We start from the raw sequence: 22241 nt of genomic DNA on the forward strand, positions 1-22241 counted from the left end.
ATAGCTGACAGGGAAGGCTCCAGAAGTCATGCCCCTGCTGACCAGGCACCTGTCTCAGAGATCACCACTGAAGGGCACCAGAAGCTGTGCCGCTTCCCTGTGAGCCATCTGCATAGTTTTGCTGTCTAGTCTAGGGAGCCTGGGGTTTGGAATTTGGCAGTCCTGACTTCATCTTCAATTCCCTATTTTTACCACAGGTGTAGTCATGAGGAATCACTTATCCCACAGTTTTTCAGCGTCATCCCTGTACCACCTGTACCATAATCACCCGGAAACTTGGTGAAAATACTGATTCCTGGGCATCATCCTAGACTTACTGAATCTAAGTCTCCAGAATGGTACCTTAGAGAGTCTACAATTATAGCAAACTGGTTCTCATGTATCAAATGCTGAATATCAGTTTCTGTCTCCATAAAATAATGTCATTAATACCTTTATCCTAGGTTGTCTTGAGGATTAAATAGATGATATAATTATGTTTCTGGTAGGAACATAGTAAGTGCTCAATAAATGGTAGAAATGTATAATGGTCATTATTACTTAAGTGTCTCCAAAAGGATTCATAATCTGATGACTACATATAAGGAGAAGCACTTTGCAAATATAGTGCTTGGTTCTCTGCCTGAAGGGGAACCAAGAAATGTCCCACAGGGCCAGGTCAAAACATACTCTAAGTCTAGGGCTACATAAAGGAAAATGACCATTTGTTAATTCTAATGGGATATGGTGGGATGGCGGGGGTACTTTTGACCTCCAATACTTCTATGACCTAGAATCTGCACAGTGTTTTTAATGCCTCTCAAGCACTATTTCACATGAAGTATGTTATCCTCTCAGCAATTTTGTGGGGGCAGGGATGATGAATATGATTAAGAGCATTTTATAGAAAATTTAGCAAACATCATGGTCATGGCTTCACTGTGCTCACCTTGTCCAGCTGTCTATGCAGCTCCAAAGACTTTTGTAAAATGTCATGTTTTTTCTTGTTTTCATTGATGAAGTCATCACAGAGGTGCCTGAGCTCTACACATCTCGGTCTGATGGAATCCATTGCATAGTGGTGGCTTTGGATGAGCTGGTCCCCAATTATTGCAAGCAGCTGGGCCTTTTCCAAGGGCTCCTGTGAACATCCATAGCCAAGCATCAGAAGCCAGGTCATGGTAAAGCTGACATTTGTCTACTGCATGCTCAAAATCTGGAGGGAGCCTAGGGAGATGTCGGATCTCAGGCTGCGAGTCACAACCATGGACCTGGGAAAACTCTGTGGCAGGCCAGGGTCTCCAGGAAGTCTAGCTTAGTCTAGGGTCACCTGGACTCTGAAGAAGAGCAAGTCACTCATTCAAGTGTCTGCTGAGTTTTGGGCTAGGCACTGAGGATATAGTGTTAACAAGCTATGATTTTCAGCCTAATGGAGAGCTCAGATAATCAAACAAATAATACCAGTAATTCAACTATGACAACTGTGATAAGTTTTTGCCAGAAGAGCATGAAGTGTTATACTGACCAGAACTGGAGACTCTGAATTCTGCTGTCAACTAAATGGAAAAGTAAAAAGGATCAGACATGTGGCGCTGAGGAGAGAGTGGAGTCAGCTGAATTTGAGAAATCAGTAAGATCTGGTTTGAACAACTCTATGGGGGATCATGAGACTTAAGAAATGTTTATCTAAACCCCTTCCTGCAATTCACAGGATCCCAGTCTGCTCTGATTTCATCTGTCCAGCAACCATATTTCCTACCTCTTTCTGCATGGCTTGCTTTGTTCTAACCACATGTGCCATGTTTACCACCCCCCCTTTTTTTTAAAGACTTTATTTATTCATGAGAGACACAGAGAGAGGCAGAGACACAGGCAGAGGGAGGAGAAGCAGGCTTCCATGCAGGAGCCCAATACAGGACTTGATCCTGGAATTCCAGAGGCAAAGGCAGACACTTAAGTGGACGTCTCATTGTGTTTGTTTGTTTGTTTGTTTGTTTGTTTGTTTGTTTGTTTAAGAGAGGGAGAAAGAGAATCCTACGCAGGCTCCATGCCCAGCATGGAGCCCAACAAGGGGCTCACTCACCACCCTGAGATCATGACCTGAAAATGCTTAACCAACTGAGCCACCCAAGCACCCCCATGTTTAACTGTTCTTAATTCACTTATCACATACTACTGAGGACCTCCCATATGCCAAATACTGTCCTAAGTGCTTAGGGTTTTGGTGGTAAACAAAGTAGCAGAAATCCCTGCCCTCATGAAGCTTACATGTTAATAGGAGACCCAGGCAATAAACAATTAGATGTGTAGATTACATCATATCTTAGTGATGAGTACTATGGAGAAAGATCAAACAGGGAAAGGAAGGTAGAGAGTGGAGGAATTTCTATTTTAATGGGATGGGTATAGGAAGGCTCACTCAGAAAGTGCCATCCAAGAAGTGCAGAAACATTTAATATAACTGGGGCACCTGGGTGCCTCAGTGGTTGAGGGTCTGCCTTTGGCTCGGGTCCTGATCCCGGGGTCCTGGGATAGAGTCCCGCATCAGGCTTCTTGTAGAGAGCCTGCTTCTCCCTCTGCCTATATCTCTGTGTCTCTAATGAATAAATAAATAAAATCTTAAAAAAAAAAAAAAAACAAGAAAAAGAAAAGCTCAAACTTCTGAGCAATGCACAGAGGGCGTTTCATCACCTGGCTCATACCTGAGCCTCTTCCTTCTCCCCTTTCCTCACCTCAATCCTCTGCTATAACCCAACTAATGACCTGTTCATAGCTTTCCAAAGATTCAGGCAGCTTTCCTTCTCTACTTGCTCCCTCTGCCTAGAAAGCCCCATCTTTCTCTCGCCACCCCCACCCCCACATCTCTATCCACCTCCTCCTGATGCACCTACACTCCCCTGGAGCTAACTCTACATCACCCTTCAGAGTGCATCCTCTCCAGGAAGCTTTCTCTAACTCCACCATTTTACCCTGATCCTCCTTTTCTGTGCTCCCTTAATGCTCTGTGCCCTTTCTTGATCAGAGCATGTACTTTCCTGTATTGTGATCGCTGGTCTATCACCTGCACTATGCAGCAGACCCTTGTGAGCATGCACCAGCTCTTACTCAACTTAAAATGTCCATGGTACAAGCTAGGTACTTAGGAATAAATGATTGTTGTACAAAACAAAACTGAGTAATGATATGGGAATAAAGTGACACAAATCAAGCAGTAGCTATTTTAAAAGAACTCAGGGATAAATGCCCAGTGCATTCAGGCTGCCCAGCAAAGGCCAGGTACACGGGTTGCTATCCCTGAGAAAAGGTTAGAATGCTAATTCCTTAGGCAGTGATGTTTCACTGTTTTCCTCACTGCTGTGTCCTCATAACTTAGAATAAGACTTAGCATAGTAGGACATCAACAAATATCTGCAAAATGAAACAACAATGAATGTGACGCTCTTACTAGACCTGCTTGGTCACTGCAGGTTGAGCCTAAGAAACATTCTGTAGCACAGAATTTGTCCCACTACCTCTGTGACATTAATGACAACAGTTAATATTCCCTGAGAGCTTTCTGTATGCCAGGCACCATTCCAAATGCTTAAACTGTTTCCTTTACTCCTTGCAACAAACCATTTGACATAGAACCTGTTCAATAAAAGAGAAGTAGAGGCAAAAATGACCCAGGTAGGAAAGGGAAGAGCCAAGCTTCAAACTCATGTACTCTGGCTTCAGAATCTGGTTCTGATCAACACACAGAGAAAAACAGCAGAATCTGTTCTGCCTGAGCTAAGAGGCCTCATTTGGTTGATCAAACCTGTCTGACTTTAGTCAAATATAGAAGCATGAAAACTTGGCAAGGAAACCTGTTGACTTCTTTTTTTTTTTTTTTTAAGTCTGGCTGCCAAATTTATTAAGAATAGCACAACATTTCTGGGCCCAGGGAACTTCACCACAGAATATTTCCCAAGTGCCCTTCACTTGGCATGCAGCATTTCAGCCTTCAGAACTGTTCTTAAAACACTGAGATGTTGGAGAAGAGATGAGCAGTAACTCAGAAGCCACACTGGATGGCTGGAAGATCACTCAACTGATCACTCATTCAGGGTACTAATAATAGCTTCCAGGTTCTGACTATTACCCTCTAGTCCTCATGAAATCTTTACCTCATTTCATCTTCACAGGAAGTAGGGAACAATTAATATCAGTTTTACAGATGAAGGGATGTGTTCAGAAAGGCTAAGAAACTGGACTAAGGGCACATAGCTGGTAGTTGTTAGAGTGGAGATTTGAATCCAGTTCTGTCTGGCTCTAAAGCCTGTGTCTTGTCACCTTTCAGCCCCCTTGGCCTCCTTGCATGTGCTATAAATGATGGCTGCACAGCCATGACTATCAAATCCTTCAGGCACCTGCAAAGAACTTTACTGTAAAACCTTCAAATTGCAGCTTCTTAGTCTTCAGCTTCTGCTGAAGAAAATCAGGTGACAAAACCACAAAAGTCAAAGAGAAATAAGGAGAAAGAAATGGCTGAAATCTGGTGCTCGGATCACAAGCTGGCCTGGCACCTTTCTGATGCTGAAAATTCCAGAAGGCTGGATAGTCAAGTTGCAACACGTAATTCAGAAATCCTTATTTATTGTAATAACAGCTTATTTTTCCCCAGAATCTACTGCTATGACAGATGAAAGATGCAAGTGTCTACTGTGAAAGAAAACAATGAGGAAGGGTGATGCTCTGTGTCAAGGAACCCAGAATGAACCCACAGATAATGGCATAGGAATGGAATGCACATGTGGGGAAGTGAGGCCAGATGAAACAAGAAAGGCAGAAAGTTAATGGTTGTGGAAACTGAGTATGCACATGGGAGTTAATTGTACTAGTTGATCTACTTTTTGTGTGTGTCTAAAAATTTCCATTAAAAAAAAAAAAAGGGCATGCCCCTCCTACTAGATTACATCCCTGGGAGGTTAATGATCTGGGTTCCAAGTCTTCTTGGACATATGCTGTAACTGCTGGCTCCTGGGCTTGTGGGGAGAGGTCAAGAGTAAAATCAGGTTGGTTCCTCTGCCTGTTCCTTAGCTGCTCTCTACTGATCCATCACCAAGGGCCCTAGCTAGCATGTCTTACAGCCAAATCTCAACAGCAAAGTCTGCTTTTAAAGAATAAGAGTGGGGGCTGAAACCATCACTATTTCTCAGAATTAGAAATGAGAAGATTATTAAAACAAAAGATTGTTAAACTAGGGCTGCCTGGATGGTTCAATCAGTTGAGCACTCCATTCCTGATTTCAGCTCAGGTCATGATCTTGAGGTTGTGGAGCCTGCTTGGGATATTTGAAATTAAAAATAAAAATAAAAATAAAAATAAAAATAATAAAAATAAATAAATAAATTGCTAGACCATCAAACCAGAACAAGATAAAAAAAAAAAACAGGCTCAATTAGCATGCAGAAATCTGGTTAGTGAGGTGACTCAGAGGTTACCCATGAGGATGATATCACTATACAGAATAAGGAAGTTGGCAACAACCCCGATATCAATGAGTGGCTATGCTGGGAGGAAAGGTGACCCCTGAATGCTGAGTGAAGGACAAACCCAAGCAGGTTTTGGTGGACTCTAAACAGATATCCTTTAACACTTTACAGGACAAATGTAAAGTGGCCAAGCCTTTAAAATCATCTGAAGAAATACTGCCTTTTAGAAATCTGAGAGAAAACATGTTAAAGGGATCCCTGGGTGGCTCAGTGGTTTAGCACCTGCCTTCGGCCCAGGGCGTGATCCTGGAGTCCCGGGATGGAGTCCCACATCAGGCTCCCTGCACGGAGCCTGCTTCTCCCTCTGTCTGGGTCTCTGCTTCTCTCTCTCTCTCTGTATCTCTCATGAATAAATAAATAAACTCTTAAAAAAAAAAAAAGAAAACATGTTAAAAAGGTCCTGCTTATGATAGGATAGTTTGTTTGGTTCATCTAAAGGCAGGGAAATATATCTACTGCATCCTTTAGAAAATAAATTAAAAATAGGGTGGATAAATAAAGGCACAGGATGGGCTCTGCAGGTCATCTGCTGTGAGTCAGTCTGCCTGGTTCAGGTACTTTGCTTATGAAAGATCAACCATGGGTTCACAGAGCATTCCTGTATCCCTTGACCATAGGTTTCTCCCCTAGCTCTGGTCAGCAATCTTTAAAGTATGTACCAAAGATCTCAAGTCCAAGGAGGTGGGCAGAAGAGAGAAAGTGGATGCAGATCCAGCCACACTATTTAATTTTTTTTTTAAGATTTATTCATTTATTTGAAAAAGAGTTAGTTAGTTATTTGATTACTTTTTACTCATCTCTTTGTCCAGTAGAATGTAAACTGTATGACAGCAGAGTTTTAACTGTCTGGCTTGCCACCATATCCACAGAATGTAGCACAAGGAATACCTGGTGATGAATGAACACCTTCCTGGAAGGTCAGTAGCTACTTTCATTCATATGTATGCCACGACCATACTTTTCAAACTCCAAAAATAAGGACTGGGCTTGCTGAGGCTTTTTTCCTAATACATGAATGTACATAAGTGAAAATACATAGTATCTATATTTAATAAGGATTTCTCTTGGTAAAAAACCCTAAAATTACATAAAATTGGTACTGTCTTAGAGAATCTGAGACACATAGTCATCAGAAACATGTAAATCAATTTTTTTCATTGTTTGATAAATGTTTCTGATTACTCATGCCTACAGCACTAAAAAGTTTAGTTGTCAAATTATCACTGGTAACAGAAGGAGGGCTCATAGGGAAGGATGGGATTCCTGAGTGAGAGTCTGGGTGCATCTCTAGTTCAGAATCTACAACTGATACATCTTAGGATCACAGTGAACCTGCCTTACATTTGTTATTTCTCTTTTTGGTGGGTGTGGGGGAGATATATCTCTAACTGTAATGTACATGTCGATCACCTAGGGATCTTATTAAAACACAGATTCTAATTCTGAGAGGGGGCCTGAGATTCCATATTTTTAACAAGCTCTTAACTCAAGTGACATCTATACGCTGGTCAAAGGATCACACTTTGAGAAGCAAATCTCTATTACTACAAAATTACCACATGGGAAATATGCATATAGATAAGCTCAGAAAGGAAGTGCTAATCATTAAGGACTTAGTCCCCAAGAGACAAAAATACAGAGAATCTAATTTGAGAATAGCAAAAAGGAATTTCTCTAGAAAGAGAGGACTCAGCTTTCTTAAATTGTAATAACCCAAATTTGTAAGGACTTAAAATAGAATGACTGGCGTGCAGATCTGATAAACTGTCTCATTCTGTTATGAAAGTTGTGAAACACATATTCTTTTACAGGTTTGATTCTGAAAACTCTTGGGGCATGAGAAAGGAGAAAGCTTCACCAACTGTGTGGTGCAGCAGAACTAATGTTGACCCATTTACCCCTTTTAACCATTCTGTTTGTCATAAAATTAGCCCGTATTTTTTCTGGTTTCCCCTTTTCACATTTCCTCTCCTTACCACCAACTCCCACCCCCATATCCTGCTGGTAGATAATGTGTCCACTGTGACCTTTTCTCCTGCTGCTTTTGTACCAGACGGCAAGTCTACTGGAAACTTCACCCCAGCTGGGGTGACAGTGAAGACTGAAAAGGCAGGATTTGGGCATGGTTGTGTCCGTCAGCCGCCTTCCAACAAGGAGTGGCATGATCAGTCACTATACACAGCAACTTCCTTCCCAGTCTATAAAAACCAAGAAACAAACCTGGCCTTTTTCTTCCAGTTTTTTGTGTTCCTTAAGTATTTGCTCCACACGAATCACACTGTCTCCAATGTCTGTAAACTCCGCTTGCTCTGCCAACAAATTGTCCAGGGCAAGCTTAACCTATAAGACACATTAAAACATCCAGAAATAAGCCACGAGCACCTCTCTGGAGATAGGTTTGTATCCTCTAAGAAAACTTGAAAATCCAAAAAGGATTCAGGACTTTTATGTATCTATATATACACTTTTCTTTACAGGTCATTAGCTTTTATATTAAGCTCAGGGCAGGGGTAGAGAGGGGAGTATGGTGCTGAGACACAGGGAGATGAAACAGTAAAGCTACATTCACAGATTATCAATCAAAAAGGAAGAGAAACCAGGCAAGAAATATCATGTGTGCCAACAGGAAAATGGGATTCTAGAACACTGCTACCCCACTGAAAAAGGAAGAAGAGGATGATCAATGAGGAAACAAGGGTATAAGGAGGGAGCTGGATTAGGGAGAAGAGGAACACTCAATATCTAGAATTCAAGGGGGAAGAGACAACCAGAAGTCACTGAACCACGGAAGGAATTCAATAAGAAATAACACCTCACAAAAATTGTGCTCAAAGTGTTGTAGTTGTAGGCATTGGTTAAGCTTTGAGTGATGCTCAGACCAAAACTGATTAAAGGCTTTTTCTGTCTCATCCAACTGAAGTAATAACCTGTCAAGAAAGAAAGAAAATTACATTGTGGTTAGTGTTTATTTCCATAGGAGTGCATGTAGGCTTACGTAGACAACCCCTATGTTTCCAGTCAGTGTTATGAACTGTGTGAATCTCCTTTTTACACAAGTCTCTGTCATTGACTTTCTCACAGTTCAGCTCACTCCCACATTTTCCATCTTTTAATCAGAACACCCTCTGTACTAGGCAGAAACTTCACTTTGGATATAGCTGCCATGCTCTGAAATGTGCCACCAGGCAACCTTACCCTTGTGCCTTTTGTTTTCTACCTGAGATGACAGGTGTGTAAAGCATAGCACTCAACCAAACTGTTGGAAATTTGGAATAAATTTGGAAAATAAAGATAAATACATACAACTGGAAATAAAGATAAATACATACTACTATCTCTTTTGAAATCCTGGGGTGAGAGTATGGCACAAAAGGAAGGAAAAGCATTTTCATAAAAACATCTCTGTAGACAGATACCATCTTTTTGCCTTTGTTGTCTCAAATACTATTCTTTTTTATTCTATTTTTAACTTTTTTTATTAACTTATTTTTATTTAAATTCAATTAATTAACATATAGTGTATTATTAGTTTCAGAGGTAAAGTTCAGTGATGCATCAGTCTTTTTTATTTTAAGATTTTATTTATTTATTCACGTGCGCGAGAGAGAGGGCCAGAGACACAGGCAGAGGGAGAAGCAGGCTCCATGCAGGGAGCCCGATGTGGGACTCGATCCCAGGTCTCCAGGATCACACCCCGGGCTGAAGGCGGCGCTAAATCACTGAGCCACCCAGGCTGCCCATGCATCAGTCTTATATAACACCCAGTGCTCATTACATCATGTGCCCTCCTTAATGTCCATCACCCAGTTACCCCATCCCCCCACCCCTACCCCCTCCAGTGACCCTCACTTTGTTTCCTATGATTAAGAGGTCTTGTGGTTTGTCTCCCTCTACAATTTCAGCTTATTTTACTTTTCCTTCCCTTCCCCTACGATCCTCTGTTTTGTTCCTTAAATTCCACATATGAGTGAAATGATATAATAGTTGTCTTTCTCTGATTGGCTTATTTCACTTAGCATAATATCCTCTAATCCCATTGACATTGTTACAAATGGCAAGATTTCATTTCTTTTGATGGCTGAGTAGTAGTCCATTGTTATATATACCACATCTTCTCTAGCCATTCATCTGTCAATGGACATCTGGTCTCTTTCCATAGTTTGGCTGTTGTGAACATGATTGCCATAAACATTGGGGTGCAAGTGTCCCTTTAGATAACTACTCAAATATTATTCTTTCTTGACTCCACTAAAACCCAGTAGTAGTTGTACCAATTGTTCTTGGTTGTTTCAGATCATGGAGTTCTACATATTCTCTTCTCTCTCACTCACCTTTCAATGGTAGCTACATTCTCTAGTTCATTGGGATTGAGTTTGCTGGTGGAACTTTTGGTCGCTGGTTCTTGAATACACGACAGCAATGTGGTCCCTTGCTTTCCAAGTAATTTCAGCTCATCCTAGAGAAAGGAAAACATAGTTTGTCTTAGAAGAAATTTAAAGAAGCAAATTTTTGGTAGATTTGAGGTGAGGAGAATGGCATATGAAGTATATCTTTCATTTAGGAAATTAAATGCTAAAGAAGTTGAGTTGCAGCTTTTAAACATTAATTAACTATATTTTTGTTTTTTTATTTTAATTCCACTGTAGTTTACATAAAGTGTTATATTAGTTTCAACTGTACAATATAGTGATTCAACAGTTTTATATATTACTCGGTGCTCATGATGATAAATGTACTTTTAATCCCCATCACCTATTTCTCCCATCTCCCATCCACTTCCTCTCTGTTAGCTATCTGTTTGTTCTCTGTAGTTAAGAGTTTGTTTTTTGGTTTGTCTCTTTTTTTCTTTTTTCTGTTTCTTAAGTTCCACACATAAGTGAAATCATATGGTACTTGTCTTTCTCTGACTGACTTATTTCTCTTAGCATTATACCCTATAGATCCATCCATGCTGTTCCTTTTTATGGCTGAGTAATATTTCATTATATATATACACATCTTCCTTTTTAAGTTTTTTTTTTTAATTATTCATTTATTTGAGAGAGAGAGAGCATACACAAGCTGGGGAAGAGGTAGAAAAAGTTTAGGGAAAAGCAGACTCCTGGGATCATAACCCAAGTTGAAGACAGATACTTAATCGACTGAGCCAGCCAGGAGCCCCACACCACATCTTCTTTATCCATTCGTCTATCAATGGACACGTGGGCTGCTTCCATAATTAGGCTATTGTAAATAATGCTGCAATAAACATAAGCATGTATATATCTTTTTGAATTAGTGTTTTTGTTTTCTTTGGGTAAATGCCCAGAAGTGCTATTACTGGATCATATGATTATTAACTTATTTTTAACAGGTGATACTTATACATGATACAAAATCCAAAATATACAAAAGGATACATATTGGAAAAAGTAAGTCTTTTGTCCCCTGCCCATCAACCTTTCCTCTCCAAAGCAACAACTGTTAAATTCTGTGTGTATCTCAAGCTGCTGTTATATATTTAAAGCAAAAGTAATAAATCTCAATAATTTTTAATTATAACTTAATTATTTATATTAATTTATTAATTCATAATTTTAAGTTTATTAACATATTAATAAAATCTGGTTCTAATCCAAGGCAGTGACCAGAAGCAAGAAAGTGACAGATACTGAATAGTAAGTGCTAGACACTCACATATAATAATAATGTAATAGTTGCTAGTTGACTAGGAAAAAAACTTCATCTGGTCTCAGTTGACACCTGCCTCTCCTATCTGCCCACAAAATGTGGACCTTGTTCAATTATTGAAGTTTAGTGGAAATGGCCAACAACTTCAGTTTGACATGGAAAAAGTCATACTTCCAAGGCAACTCTGTTTTGCCCCTTTTACATGGGATGTGGGGCTTTGAGAAGATGTCAGGTTATATCCTGCCAAATCCAACAGCTCAAATCTTCTAATGACACCGCACAAGTCATCTCTCTCAATGCTGAGAGTTAACCACAAAGCAAGCCAAAGGGGTGGAGCTTGGCAGGAAATTCTGCTCCTGGGAGTTGGGGGGTTTGGTGCGTGGGTCACACAGGATGCTGGTTAGTATGCCCTGAGCATTAGAATAGGCCCATAGTTCCAAAACAATATCCTCTATGCACATGAACTGTGAATCTCTCTTCCAGGCCTGGCCACCTCAGCCTTCACACAGTATTGAGTTCATTCCCTCTGGGAGGAGTTTTATATTTCTCCACCTTGTTCACACACAAGTACTGGCCTACTCACACTGATACCTTTGCTCCTTATCTCCTTATCTCCTGTCTTGCTCTAGTATTCATCTATCTCCTTGCAGGCTTTTGCTGTCCACACCCAGCCTCAAACTTTCCCTGGATTTGGTGGATGATAAATTTGACTTCTCTGATCTGGCCCACATTCTCTGGACACCCCTTGTGGCTCTGTCTACTCCAGGTAATGCCCCAAGTCAGCCTCTTGTTGGTACTCTTGCCTGGGAACTAGACACATCCCTTTCTTTCCACTCTCAGGTAGCAACCTTTATTTCTGCTTATCTCACCAATTCTCATTAAATATTTGTAGGTTAGATGAATTAATAATAGTCTAAAAGAAATTAGGTTGCAGATGACTAAGAACAAATAAGATATGATGGGTGGTAGGGTTGAAGCATTCATTAGCAAGTACTCTCACCTTGCACTCTTCCTACCTTCTAAAAAGGGTCTTGGATTTTCTCACTCAGTTTCTTAAATGTCCTTGAGATTCCAGCATTCCAGCAGGACTCTGGCATTACCATTATTAGATTTTATATATATTTAGTGTGTGTATGATATAAAGTTAGGAGGAAGGCTAGAGTGGCCAGAGAAGAAGACTTTTAGAAGGGGGATGAGCACTGGGTATTATACTATATGTTGGCAAATCAAACTTCAATAAAAAACATATATATATAGATATTTTATGCATATATATATTACCAAATATACATATCTATATTACAAAAAAATAAAAACTAAGTGACAAGAAAAAAAAAAAGAAGAAAGGGAAGCTCAGGAGAGATATACTAAAAGAACTGCACAGAGTATGAGGAAATGTGTGAGGAAGGGTGGATCTGAGTAAGTGATGTCATTCACTGTGTATCTCCTTCTACCAAACACATACAAGGAAAATTCATACTTGGTTACTGCTTTGGGACTAGGCAATATATGGTCAGCTTCAGCAGGGTTACAAAAATCTGCCATAAATACACAGGGAAAGATCGAGGAACTATGGTACTTGGAAAGTGAAAAGATAAGCTGCCTAGGCCAAAAATGGAGTTTGCCCTTGTCCATAGTAGTAACAATTCAGAATATTTAATAACTGTTTAGAGCAGGCACTGACCAATCAGCACAGATGTCAGCGCCAAAGCAGTCCTGAGGCCAACTGTGGTCCATGTGTTAACCCCTTTAGTGGCCAGAATCATGAGGAGGTTTCATGGGTCCTAAGAAATGGGCCAGGGAAGTAAAGTCGGGCACTCAAAGAACATAAATATTTAACAACTGGGATGGCTGTGCCCACATGTACTCATCATTACAGTTCCATTATTATGGAAACAAGCAGTTGGTTCAGAAGACCCACTTAATAGGGCAAGCAGATTGGTTCAGGCTCAAGAGAATTTAAATTTCTGGGTAGAATTCTTTCCTACGACAATGGTAAGATGAATGTATACATTCATTCATTCATTCTTCATTCACTCACTCAAAACATTTATAAAGCACTACTATCCATGCCAAGTGCTGTGTTCAGCTATGTCATAGGCTGAGGGGTGGAGGTGGGGTAGGAAGTTAAAGGATGAATCAAAGCCTAGAGATTATATGAATGACTAATGTTTTAGACTCTAACTTCACTTTTATTACTTATTCCACTTCTGCCACTACAAGTTAGCTCTTCATGCTTTTTCTTGTTACAATGCTGACTAATGAATTCCAGAAGCTAACCTTTAAAATGCGAGTCTTCATAACTGAGAAAAAGAGAAGTCCTCAAAGAGATGAGATACTCCTTTCCCCGGCAGCTAATGAGAGAGACCTTCTTGTGGTATAAAATTAGTGCAAAATGCTAATGTGTTAAGGTATTAACACTGAAAGCATTCATAAGAATGCCAATTTTGTCTTTCTCTGCAAAATCAAGACCTTTATGTTTATCCATTCCTAACTTATATTCCCTGCAAGTAGAGTTAAAACAAAAACTCCTCAGACTATAAAATTATTTCTAGGGCCTACAAAGAATAACTTATAATTCTGATTACCTTCTTGATTATTTGTAACCCTGAAAATACTGATAGAATTGTCATCTCTGAATACAAAATTGAGTAACTACTGAGTGAAACAAATACTGAATACTAAACAAAATTCATATTTGTAGAAGAATGCTTTATCACATAATCAAAGGACCACTGGCACTTTGCTTCTGCATGATGAGAAAAAGCCTTTGGCTCTGTTAAATTTCTTATTTTAACAACAATAATATATGAGAGTCTTACACTATTTAAACGAACACATGGTAAAGTATCTCAGTTGACTTAAGCATCTGAGAGCCAAAGGCCAAGACCCTGGAGTTTCTGGCCTAAGACTGTCAGAGGTGAGAATCACCTCCTTTGGGACTCAAGAGGGAGACTGCCTGCCTCTGTAAACTGCTTCCAAAACCAGCATAGAATTAGGCAAAAGGAAGAGCTGTTTTTCTAAGAAAGTCTGCAGGGCCATCATAAACAGTCAGAAAAGCACATATCTCTATAGGGTTCATGGTTATTTTATTGTTGTGTAGGCCCAAAAGTCTTTTTCTTTTTTTTTTTAAATTGAGATATTGGGCAGCTCCGGTGGCCCAGCGGTTTGGCGCCACCTTCAGCCTGGGGTGTGATCCTGGAGACCCAGGATCGAGTCCTGTGTTAGGCTCCCTGCATGGAGCCTGCTTCTCTCCCTGTGTCTCTGCCTCTCTCTCTCTATCTCTTCTGTCATGAATAAATAAATAAAATCTTTTAAAAAAATAAAAAATAAAATAAAAAATTGAGATATCATTCATAGTTCATAGTACTACAAAATTCACCTTTTTAATGCATATGATTTTATGTTTTTCTCCCCTAGAACATTTTCATCAGTCAAAAACAAATCCCATACCTATTATCAGTCACTCTCCATTTCTCCCTCTTCTCTGCCCCTGGCAACCACTAATCTACCCACTTTTTCTTCAGATTTACCTATTCTAACATCTCATGTAAGTGGAACCACACAATATATGGTTTTTCATGTCAGCTTCTTTCACTTTGCATACTTATTTCAAAGTTTATACATATTACAGCATGTATCAATCAGTATTTCCTTTCCATGGCTGAGTAATATTCCATTGTGTGGATATACCACATTTTGTTTATTCGTTCATCAGTTGATGGACATGTGGGTTGTTTTCACTTTTTGGGTGTTATGAATAACACTGCCACAAACATTTATGTGTAACTTTTAATATGAAACATGTTTTCAAATCTCTTTTGCATACACATATAAGGAGAATTTCTGGTAACTATTTTTAACTTTTTGAGGACCTACCAGTCTATGTTCCCAAAAGTGATGTATGAGGGTTCCAATTTCCTCACATCCTTACCAATACTTGTTATTGTCCACCTTTCTAATTAGAGCCACTCTAGTGGATATATCACTGTGGTTTTGATTTGTATTTCCCTAATGACGAATTATGTTGTACATGTCTTCATGTACTTAATAACCACTTATATATCTTCTGTGAAGACATGTCTGTTCAATCCTTTGCCCATTTTTCAGTTGGGTTATTTGTCTTTTTATAAATGTTGAATTTAAGAATTGTTTATATATTCTGGATACTAAACCCTCATCAAACACATGATTTATAGATATTTTCTTCCATTCTACAGGTTGTCTTTTCACCTTCTTGATAGGGTTCTTTGAAACACAAAAGTTCTCAATTTTGATGATGTCCAATTTATTTTCTTTAGGTATCTGTGCTTTTGGTATTACACATAAGAAACCACTGCCTAACGTAAGGTCATGAGAATTTACATCCATATTTTCTCCTTAGAGTTTTATAATTTTAGAACTTACATTTAGTCCCTTGATCAATTTTGAGTTAATTTTATATATGATGCAAGATAAACATCCAATATTTCCTTCTTTTCCATGTAGATATCCAGTTGTCATATGGCCCAAAAAGCTTAAGCAGGTTTTTGTTCCCACAAAGAGAAAATATCCTTAATCATTTTGGGTATTGAATTGTTTTACTGTCAGCGCTCAGGCTAGAAGAGAATTTCAGGGAACCTGCTTCTGGGAAAATCTACAGAAGTCCATAGGAACTTCAGTGAATTTCCTCTCTGTACAGACAGGGTCCTAGTGGCAGCAGGGTATGTGTCACCATACTGTTCGTAAAGTGAGACATGGCCTATAGCCTGTCTAAGTTACTTTTCCTCAGGAAATGGAAGCTCTCATTGGAGAACAATCCATATGTAGAAGAGCCTGGGACGCCTGCATGCACATCTTCGGAACTTAGATGCTCTGAGTTTCCATCCATGTGGAAAAAGCATACATGGGAACAACACGGGTGTGCTAAGTTGTGTGTGTTTGTCAAGCTCGTCAGAAACATTTCTAGGGAAAATTTCTAGGATGCTTTCAGTTTTCCCAGTTTCAAAACAGATCTTTTAATTATTCAGAGTAATGTAAAAAGTACATTTTGAACTCTTTTTGGATATCAAGCTCCTTAAAAAGAGAATTTAACAATGTTCCCTGATATATGGAAGAATTAATTTGCCTTAACTACTAGACTCTGAGACTCCCCTAACTCAACTATGTGTTCCTCAAGTTTACATTCTTTTCATTTGTTCTCCTGGCATGTAGTGGTAGGTGGTCAATAAATGTTGACTAAATAAACAAATCACCCACCTAGCAAAATATTTTTGTAAATTTTGGGCCTCAGATAAAAGAGGTCAGGTCTTGCCAAGCTCCATGCAGCAATATACATGTAACACTAAGATGTCTCAACCTTCTAATCCTCCGTTTGCTGCCCTATGGAGTTCTCATCTTCTGTGAAATAATGGCTTTGGTGCATGTACTTCTGGAGGCAGAAAAGAGCTGACGCCCGTCCTGCAAGCCCCAGGAAGACTTCCCTTTACTGCATGATCTAAAAGAATCTGCCAACCTCCGTTCTTAGCAGGTTCTGACATGCTTTTATGAAGTTAATAGGTGCCTCTCCTTAAACTTAGTTCAGAGCACCTTCTATGTCTTCTTTCTCAAATTACTCCCCAAATAAAAAGACACATCCCTGAGAAAGTGAAGCAACATGTCAGCTTATTAGTTTGCCCCAAAACTTCACAACAGCCTCAGGAAAATCTATGCCTCCAAAGCCAACTCCCACCCTTCCTTCCCTCACTGCAGTTTTATCCATTATATCTTGCTCTGCCCTCAGCAGATCATAGGAGTGCTGCCTTTGAAACGATGCTCAAACACCTATCTTATGAGCACAAAGGTGGAATGAGCTTCCCTTTATGGGGCTGCTTCTCACAGGTCTTAATTACAATCCTTTTACATTCACCAACCAGTCTCAAGAGGCTTTTTTCTCTTCACAGACTGCCTATCTAGAAGGTTTAGGATGATCATTCGCTGCCAAGTCACTGGAGAAGGAGGAAGAAGAGGGCTTAACTTTGAATTATGCCCCTGGCTCTCTTCAAGAGGTTGGCCTGTGAAAGACCACAACTACTCACCTGCAGCTTGTCCTGCTGCCTTGTGTGGGACATGAGGAGGTCTTCCGTGGACAGCACACCTGTGGGCAGCTCTGTTGTGGTTAGGCAGTCCCCAAACATCTGAAGCATCTGGGCAGTGGTCTTCAATGTCATGGCAAAATTTTCAATGGCCTGGAGGTCAGATAATCATAACAATGAGGAGAGCTTAACATTCACCAATATGCTCTGAATAGAAGGATAGTAGCTACCATTTCCCAAGTACCTGCAATGGGCCATGCATTATCCTGGTGCTATACATTTGTCTATCATCTCAATAATCCGATTGGAAGGTATTGTATCTCCATTTTATAGTAGAAGGAACTGAAGCTCCTACAGGTCAATTGCCCAAGATCATGTAATTAATTGGGCAGTAAGAAAGGAAAGAAGGGTTCAACCAAAGTCACCAAGTTTGGGAAGCAAGTTTGACCCAGAGGAAGAAGATGAATATAGTGATTAGGTCACTAGTGACCTTTCAGTGAGTTACTTTTGTCACATGTGATGAGAGTTTGGGGACCTCTGCCTCTCTTTATAAAATTCTAAAATTTTTAAAATTTTTAAATTTTAAAATTTTATAAAAATTTACCTTCCACTAAGGACTCTGTTCTACCATTAAATGAATACCTACTAACTAATGAGTAACTTCACAGCTAATATTCCAGATGAGATGTCTGCATTTAGCAGAATGCATTTTAGCAGTAAACATATGTCCTAACCTTGAAAAAGTTATGCTTATTGTTATCAGTAGATTTAGTTGAAGGCAAGTAGCTTTTCAGAATTCCACAAGTCATTCCAGTAAACCAGACTGGCTCTACCATGCCCATTTCCCTCTGTTCTCAAGATAATTTTGCCCTCAAAGGGTGAACACAATTCATCTCTGTTCCCCCCACCCCCAACAAATGGTACTATGCCTGTCACACAGTAGGTAGCCCCATAAACAGCTGCTAGATGGATAACTGGTAGTTGCAAAGAGGCCCAATCTAATTTTCATTTGGGAAAAAATTACCTCTGTTCTTACATCATCAGAGAACATTTCTGAAAACCCAAATGTGCATCATAAAGAATGTGCCAGATGTGGGGCAGCCCTTTGCTATAATAGAGGCCAGAGCCTAGGCTGGCATAATAAAGGCTTCCAGAGCATGACACACCTCCCCCTACTTTCTGAACCCAAAGTCTTTCTCCATCAGTCATTTTTTTAAGTAAACTCTATCACGAATGTGGGGCTCAAACTCAAGACTCTGAGATCTAGAGTCACATGTTCTACCGACTGAGCCAGCCAGGTACCCCTACCATCAACCCTGTTCATACTTATATTGCTGTAGGTGGGATCTCCTCTATTAGCACAAGTATTTATACAGCTGCAGTCTTGAACATCACAGTACTTTTGGTGTGGAAAGTCAGACTAACTTTTATAAGAATCTTTTTTCAAGCACATCAAAGTGTTATAACTTTTACATAATCTTTTTTTTTTTTACTTTTACATAATCTGATATCTGTATACGATACTCTTTCAACTTCTTGAACCAATAGCCTCTACTGAATAACATAAAAATCTAACCTATCAGAGGACTTATAATAAGAAAATATGAGATACAGTACTTTGCTTTATATGCATTACCTCTTATAATGCATCTCAATTAGGTTACTATTATCACCACATTCTATATAGATGAGAAAACTGAGGCATATTAAGGTTGAGTAATTTCCCCAAAGTCATATAAAAAAATAAGTGTCAGATCTGGGATTAAACTCAGGACCAGCACTCTTAAGCACTATACTATACCACCTCTTGGCAATAAAAACTAAATTGAACAAAACTACATTTAAAATCAGATCAACAAAAGATCTTGGCTTTGACAGCCTTAAGACTTGAATTAAAGTCCAGATTCTAACTGTGTGATCTTGCATAAACCAGGTATTGTTCTAAGTCCTAGCATCTCTATTTGAAAAATGGGAATAATGATTACTCTGTTTTTGCAGGGTTTTTTCAAGGATCAAAGGAATAGCAAACCTGAAAGGACTTGGGCACAGTAGAGTACCTTACAAGTGTAATGATAATACCAGCATCAACTCTGAGAATCAAATGTGAGGCCTGCAGATATTGACCTGGAGATAGAGGAAAGCCAGAGGTTTCCTATGGAGAGTTCTATTAACAAATTAACTTGATTCCAGGTATCTGATTAGCAAACAATCACCCTGGAAATGGTACAGAGGACCTGACGCTGATAGAGTAATGGAAAAGTGCTCAGCCTTTGTCTTGGCTCTGCCACTACTCAACCATATAACCTTGGATAAGTCACTTCTTTACTTTGAAGGTCAGTTTCCTCACCTGTAAAATAAGGTAATTGAAATAAATCATCTTTAAGGTTCTTTTCAGTTCTAATGTGTCTCAAAGATCTGACATCCAGAAAGTACACTACTATCCAAAAAAGGATCTATATATATTATATATGTAATATACATGTATATATTATAGTTCTAATTATATATGTATATATATATAAAATATATACATAAAATGTGCAAAAGGCATATAAAAAATACCTCTGATGTTTGAATACTAGTTGTATTTTTTAAAGCTCATTATAATATGTTTAATACATGTACAAATGCATGTATTAAACCATGGACATGAACGAGGCCTGGGGTAGGAAAGTATATGCACACGTCTGCTTATGCCATGTTTTTAAATAATCTATGTTCATGGCTTCAGTCTTCTTTACCTCCCTCAGTTCTTAGAGAACTATTCTTGTCTTTGATGTCAAGGTGCATTTGTTTTATTTCTTCATTCATTTGCTGCAAATGTGTGTTATTTCAAGAAAGATCTGAGGCAACTTGAAAAACATTAATAACATAATAAAACAAAGGATTGGTAGAAAAGTCAGAGCCAAAGGGAGACCTAGCTAGCCCAATAAAGCTGGCAGGACAGTAAATTCTTTTGATTATTAAAGTAATGTAATAATATCCTAGGAAGTGAAGAAATAAAGGCTGGAAACACTCCAGTTCCATTTCTCATACAGTTTAATGAAATTGCAAGGACAACCCTGACTACACTTACTTGTGTAAGATATTCTACATAAGCTTCCCTCCATATCTTTTCTATTCAGGTCTAGTGAGAATCATGTGATTATGAAGAACTTCACCATTCCTTTTTTCATTCCCAAGATTTCTCTTGAAATCACCGTTATTGCAATAAAACTGATAAGAAGTTCAAAGAGTTCTTGCCCAGGTTGTAGGTCTTCCTCTAGGTTTTGGGAAGGGTTGTATCTTCCTTCAAATTACATGGCATACAAAGAAGTGAGGGAAGGATTAGAATCTGTAGCTTTGAAATAAATGCACTGTTGCTAGAAATCTATTTTTGTTTAGTTCTTAAATTTCCTTTTTTTAAGAAAAATCACAAAATTTTACACTTTAAGAGAGAGTGAATTCTTCTACCTAATTAAATGTCGTTCAGGTGTTTATTGGTAAATGTTGAGCAACACATTTCTAAAGTGACCCAGTACAGAGAGAGGGGCACTGACACCACAAGTTTCACCAGGTGGTAAAGGGAGCTTCTGACTTGGCTCAGAAAACCTAGTCTTTTTGAGGATCTAGGGACTAAGAGAGTGGGGAAAGGGGAGTGACAACTTTATACAGAAACATTTTATCATTTGAGTTTCAATCCCACTTTTCCTTCCATATTACTGACCCTTCTAGTTTAGCAGAATAACCATTACTATAAGTGAGTAGAGAAAAGTAAAATACTACATGTCAGATGCTTTCACACACATTACACCACTTAGTCTCACATCCACTCTCAGGTAGTTTCTGTTAGACTGAGGTTTCTTGTCATTGGCTCTATTGACAGTTGGGCTGGACAATTCTTTGTTGTGGTGGGCTGTCTCATGCATAAGGTGCTTAGCAGATTCCTGGCTCCTACCCACTAGATGCCAGTAACACTCCTCAAGTTATGACTATTAAAAAAAAAAAAATGCCTGTCCCAGGGCACCTGCATGGCTCAGTTGATGAAGCATTTGCCTTTGGCTCAGGTCATGATCCCAGAGTCCTGGGATCAAGCCCCACGTTGGACTCCCTGCTCAGTGGAGAACCTGCTTCTCCTTCTCCCTCTGCAGCTCTCCCTGCTTGTTCTCTCTCTCTCTCTCTCTCTCAAATAAATAAATAAATAAATAAATAAAATCTTTTTTTAAAAAAAGTGGAGCTCTGGAGTCAAACTTGCCTCGGTAAGGAGAACAGGATTTTAGCAGATAGTGATGAAGGGGAAAGCTGGTCCAGGCTGATGAAACAGCATGAGTACAAAAAGGCACTGACAGGCAAGCTTAGGAATATTGGGGAAAAGGTGAGTACACAGGTTGACTGTGGAGAGGTTCCACCAGGGAGAGTCCTGGTAACAGTGCACAGCTTCAGGGGTAGGAACAAGGCTATGTCTTCACTTTCAGGCAGAGGAATCACTGAACTTTGCTACATAGCATTTATCACAGTTATAATTTGGCACTGTGTGATTATTTGATTAATGTCTGCCTTCCCCACTGTCTGTAAGGTCCAATGAGCACAGGCACTGAATTTCTTTCTGCTCACCTCTGTAACCCCAGCACTGGTTGATGGCCTACTACATAACAGATGTTCAATACACATTCTGGAAATTAACAGGTGCTTATGTGCTTGCTCACTCTCTGTCAAAGAAATAAATAAAATCTTTTCTTTTTAAATGTCTGTCTAAAATTGCCTCCAGCTGAAAACCACTGTTAGTTCCATTTTAATAGGGGAGAAAACAAGTTGAAAGATATTTAATAACTGACCCAAGATCAGACAATAAGTAATAGTGACCATATTCAAACGCAACTCCTTCTAACTTGGTGGGTTTCAATCTTTCTGTACATTAGAATCATCTGGGGAATTGTGTGGAATGCTAATATCTGAGGCTCAACCCTGATCAAGTAAATTAATTTCTCTGACTTATAGCAGGGTGCCGGTATGTTGAAAACTCCCCAGGTGTATCCTAAATCAA

At 39.3% G+C, this 22241-nt stretch overlaps 1 protein-coding gene across 4 annotated transcripts in view; it reads right to left on the reverse strand.

Annotated features, from left to right (window-relative positions):
* MCF2L2 (MCF.2 cell line derived transforming sequence-like 2) overlaps nucleotides 1-22241 on the reverse strand; it is a 237866-nt gene that overhangs the window by 118824 nt on the left and 96801 nt on the right. For all 4 annotated transcript variants that reach the window (XM_072807545.1, XM_072807546.1, XM_072807547.1 and 1 more), the window contains 5 exons: nucleotides 17222-17371; nucleotides 9827-9951; nucleotides 8308-8422; nucleotides 7716-7835; nucleotides 929-1120 (listed from right to left, as the gene is read on the reverse strand). In XM_072807545.1, coding sequence (XP_072663646.1) covers nucleotides 929-1120; nucleotides 7716-7835; nucleotides 8308-8422; nucleotides 9827-9951; nucleotides 17222-17371 — 702 coding nt within the window. The remainder of the gene's footprint in view (nucleotides 1-928; nucleotides 1121-7715; nucleotides 7836-8307; nucleotides 8423-9826; nucleotides 9952-17221; nucleotides 17372-22241) is intronic.

Source organism: Canis lupus, chromosome 31 (genome assembly GCF_048164855.1).
Source record: "Canis lupus baileyi chromosome 31, mCanLup2.hap1, whole genome shotgun sequence".
NCBI lineage: Eukaryota > Metazoa > Chordata > Mammalia > Carnivora > Canidae > Canis > Canis lupus.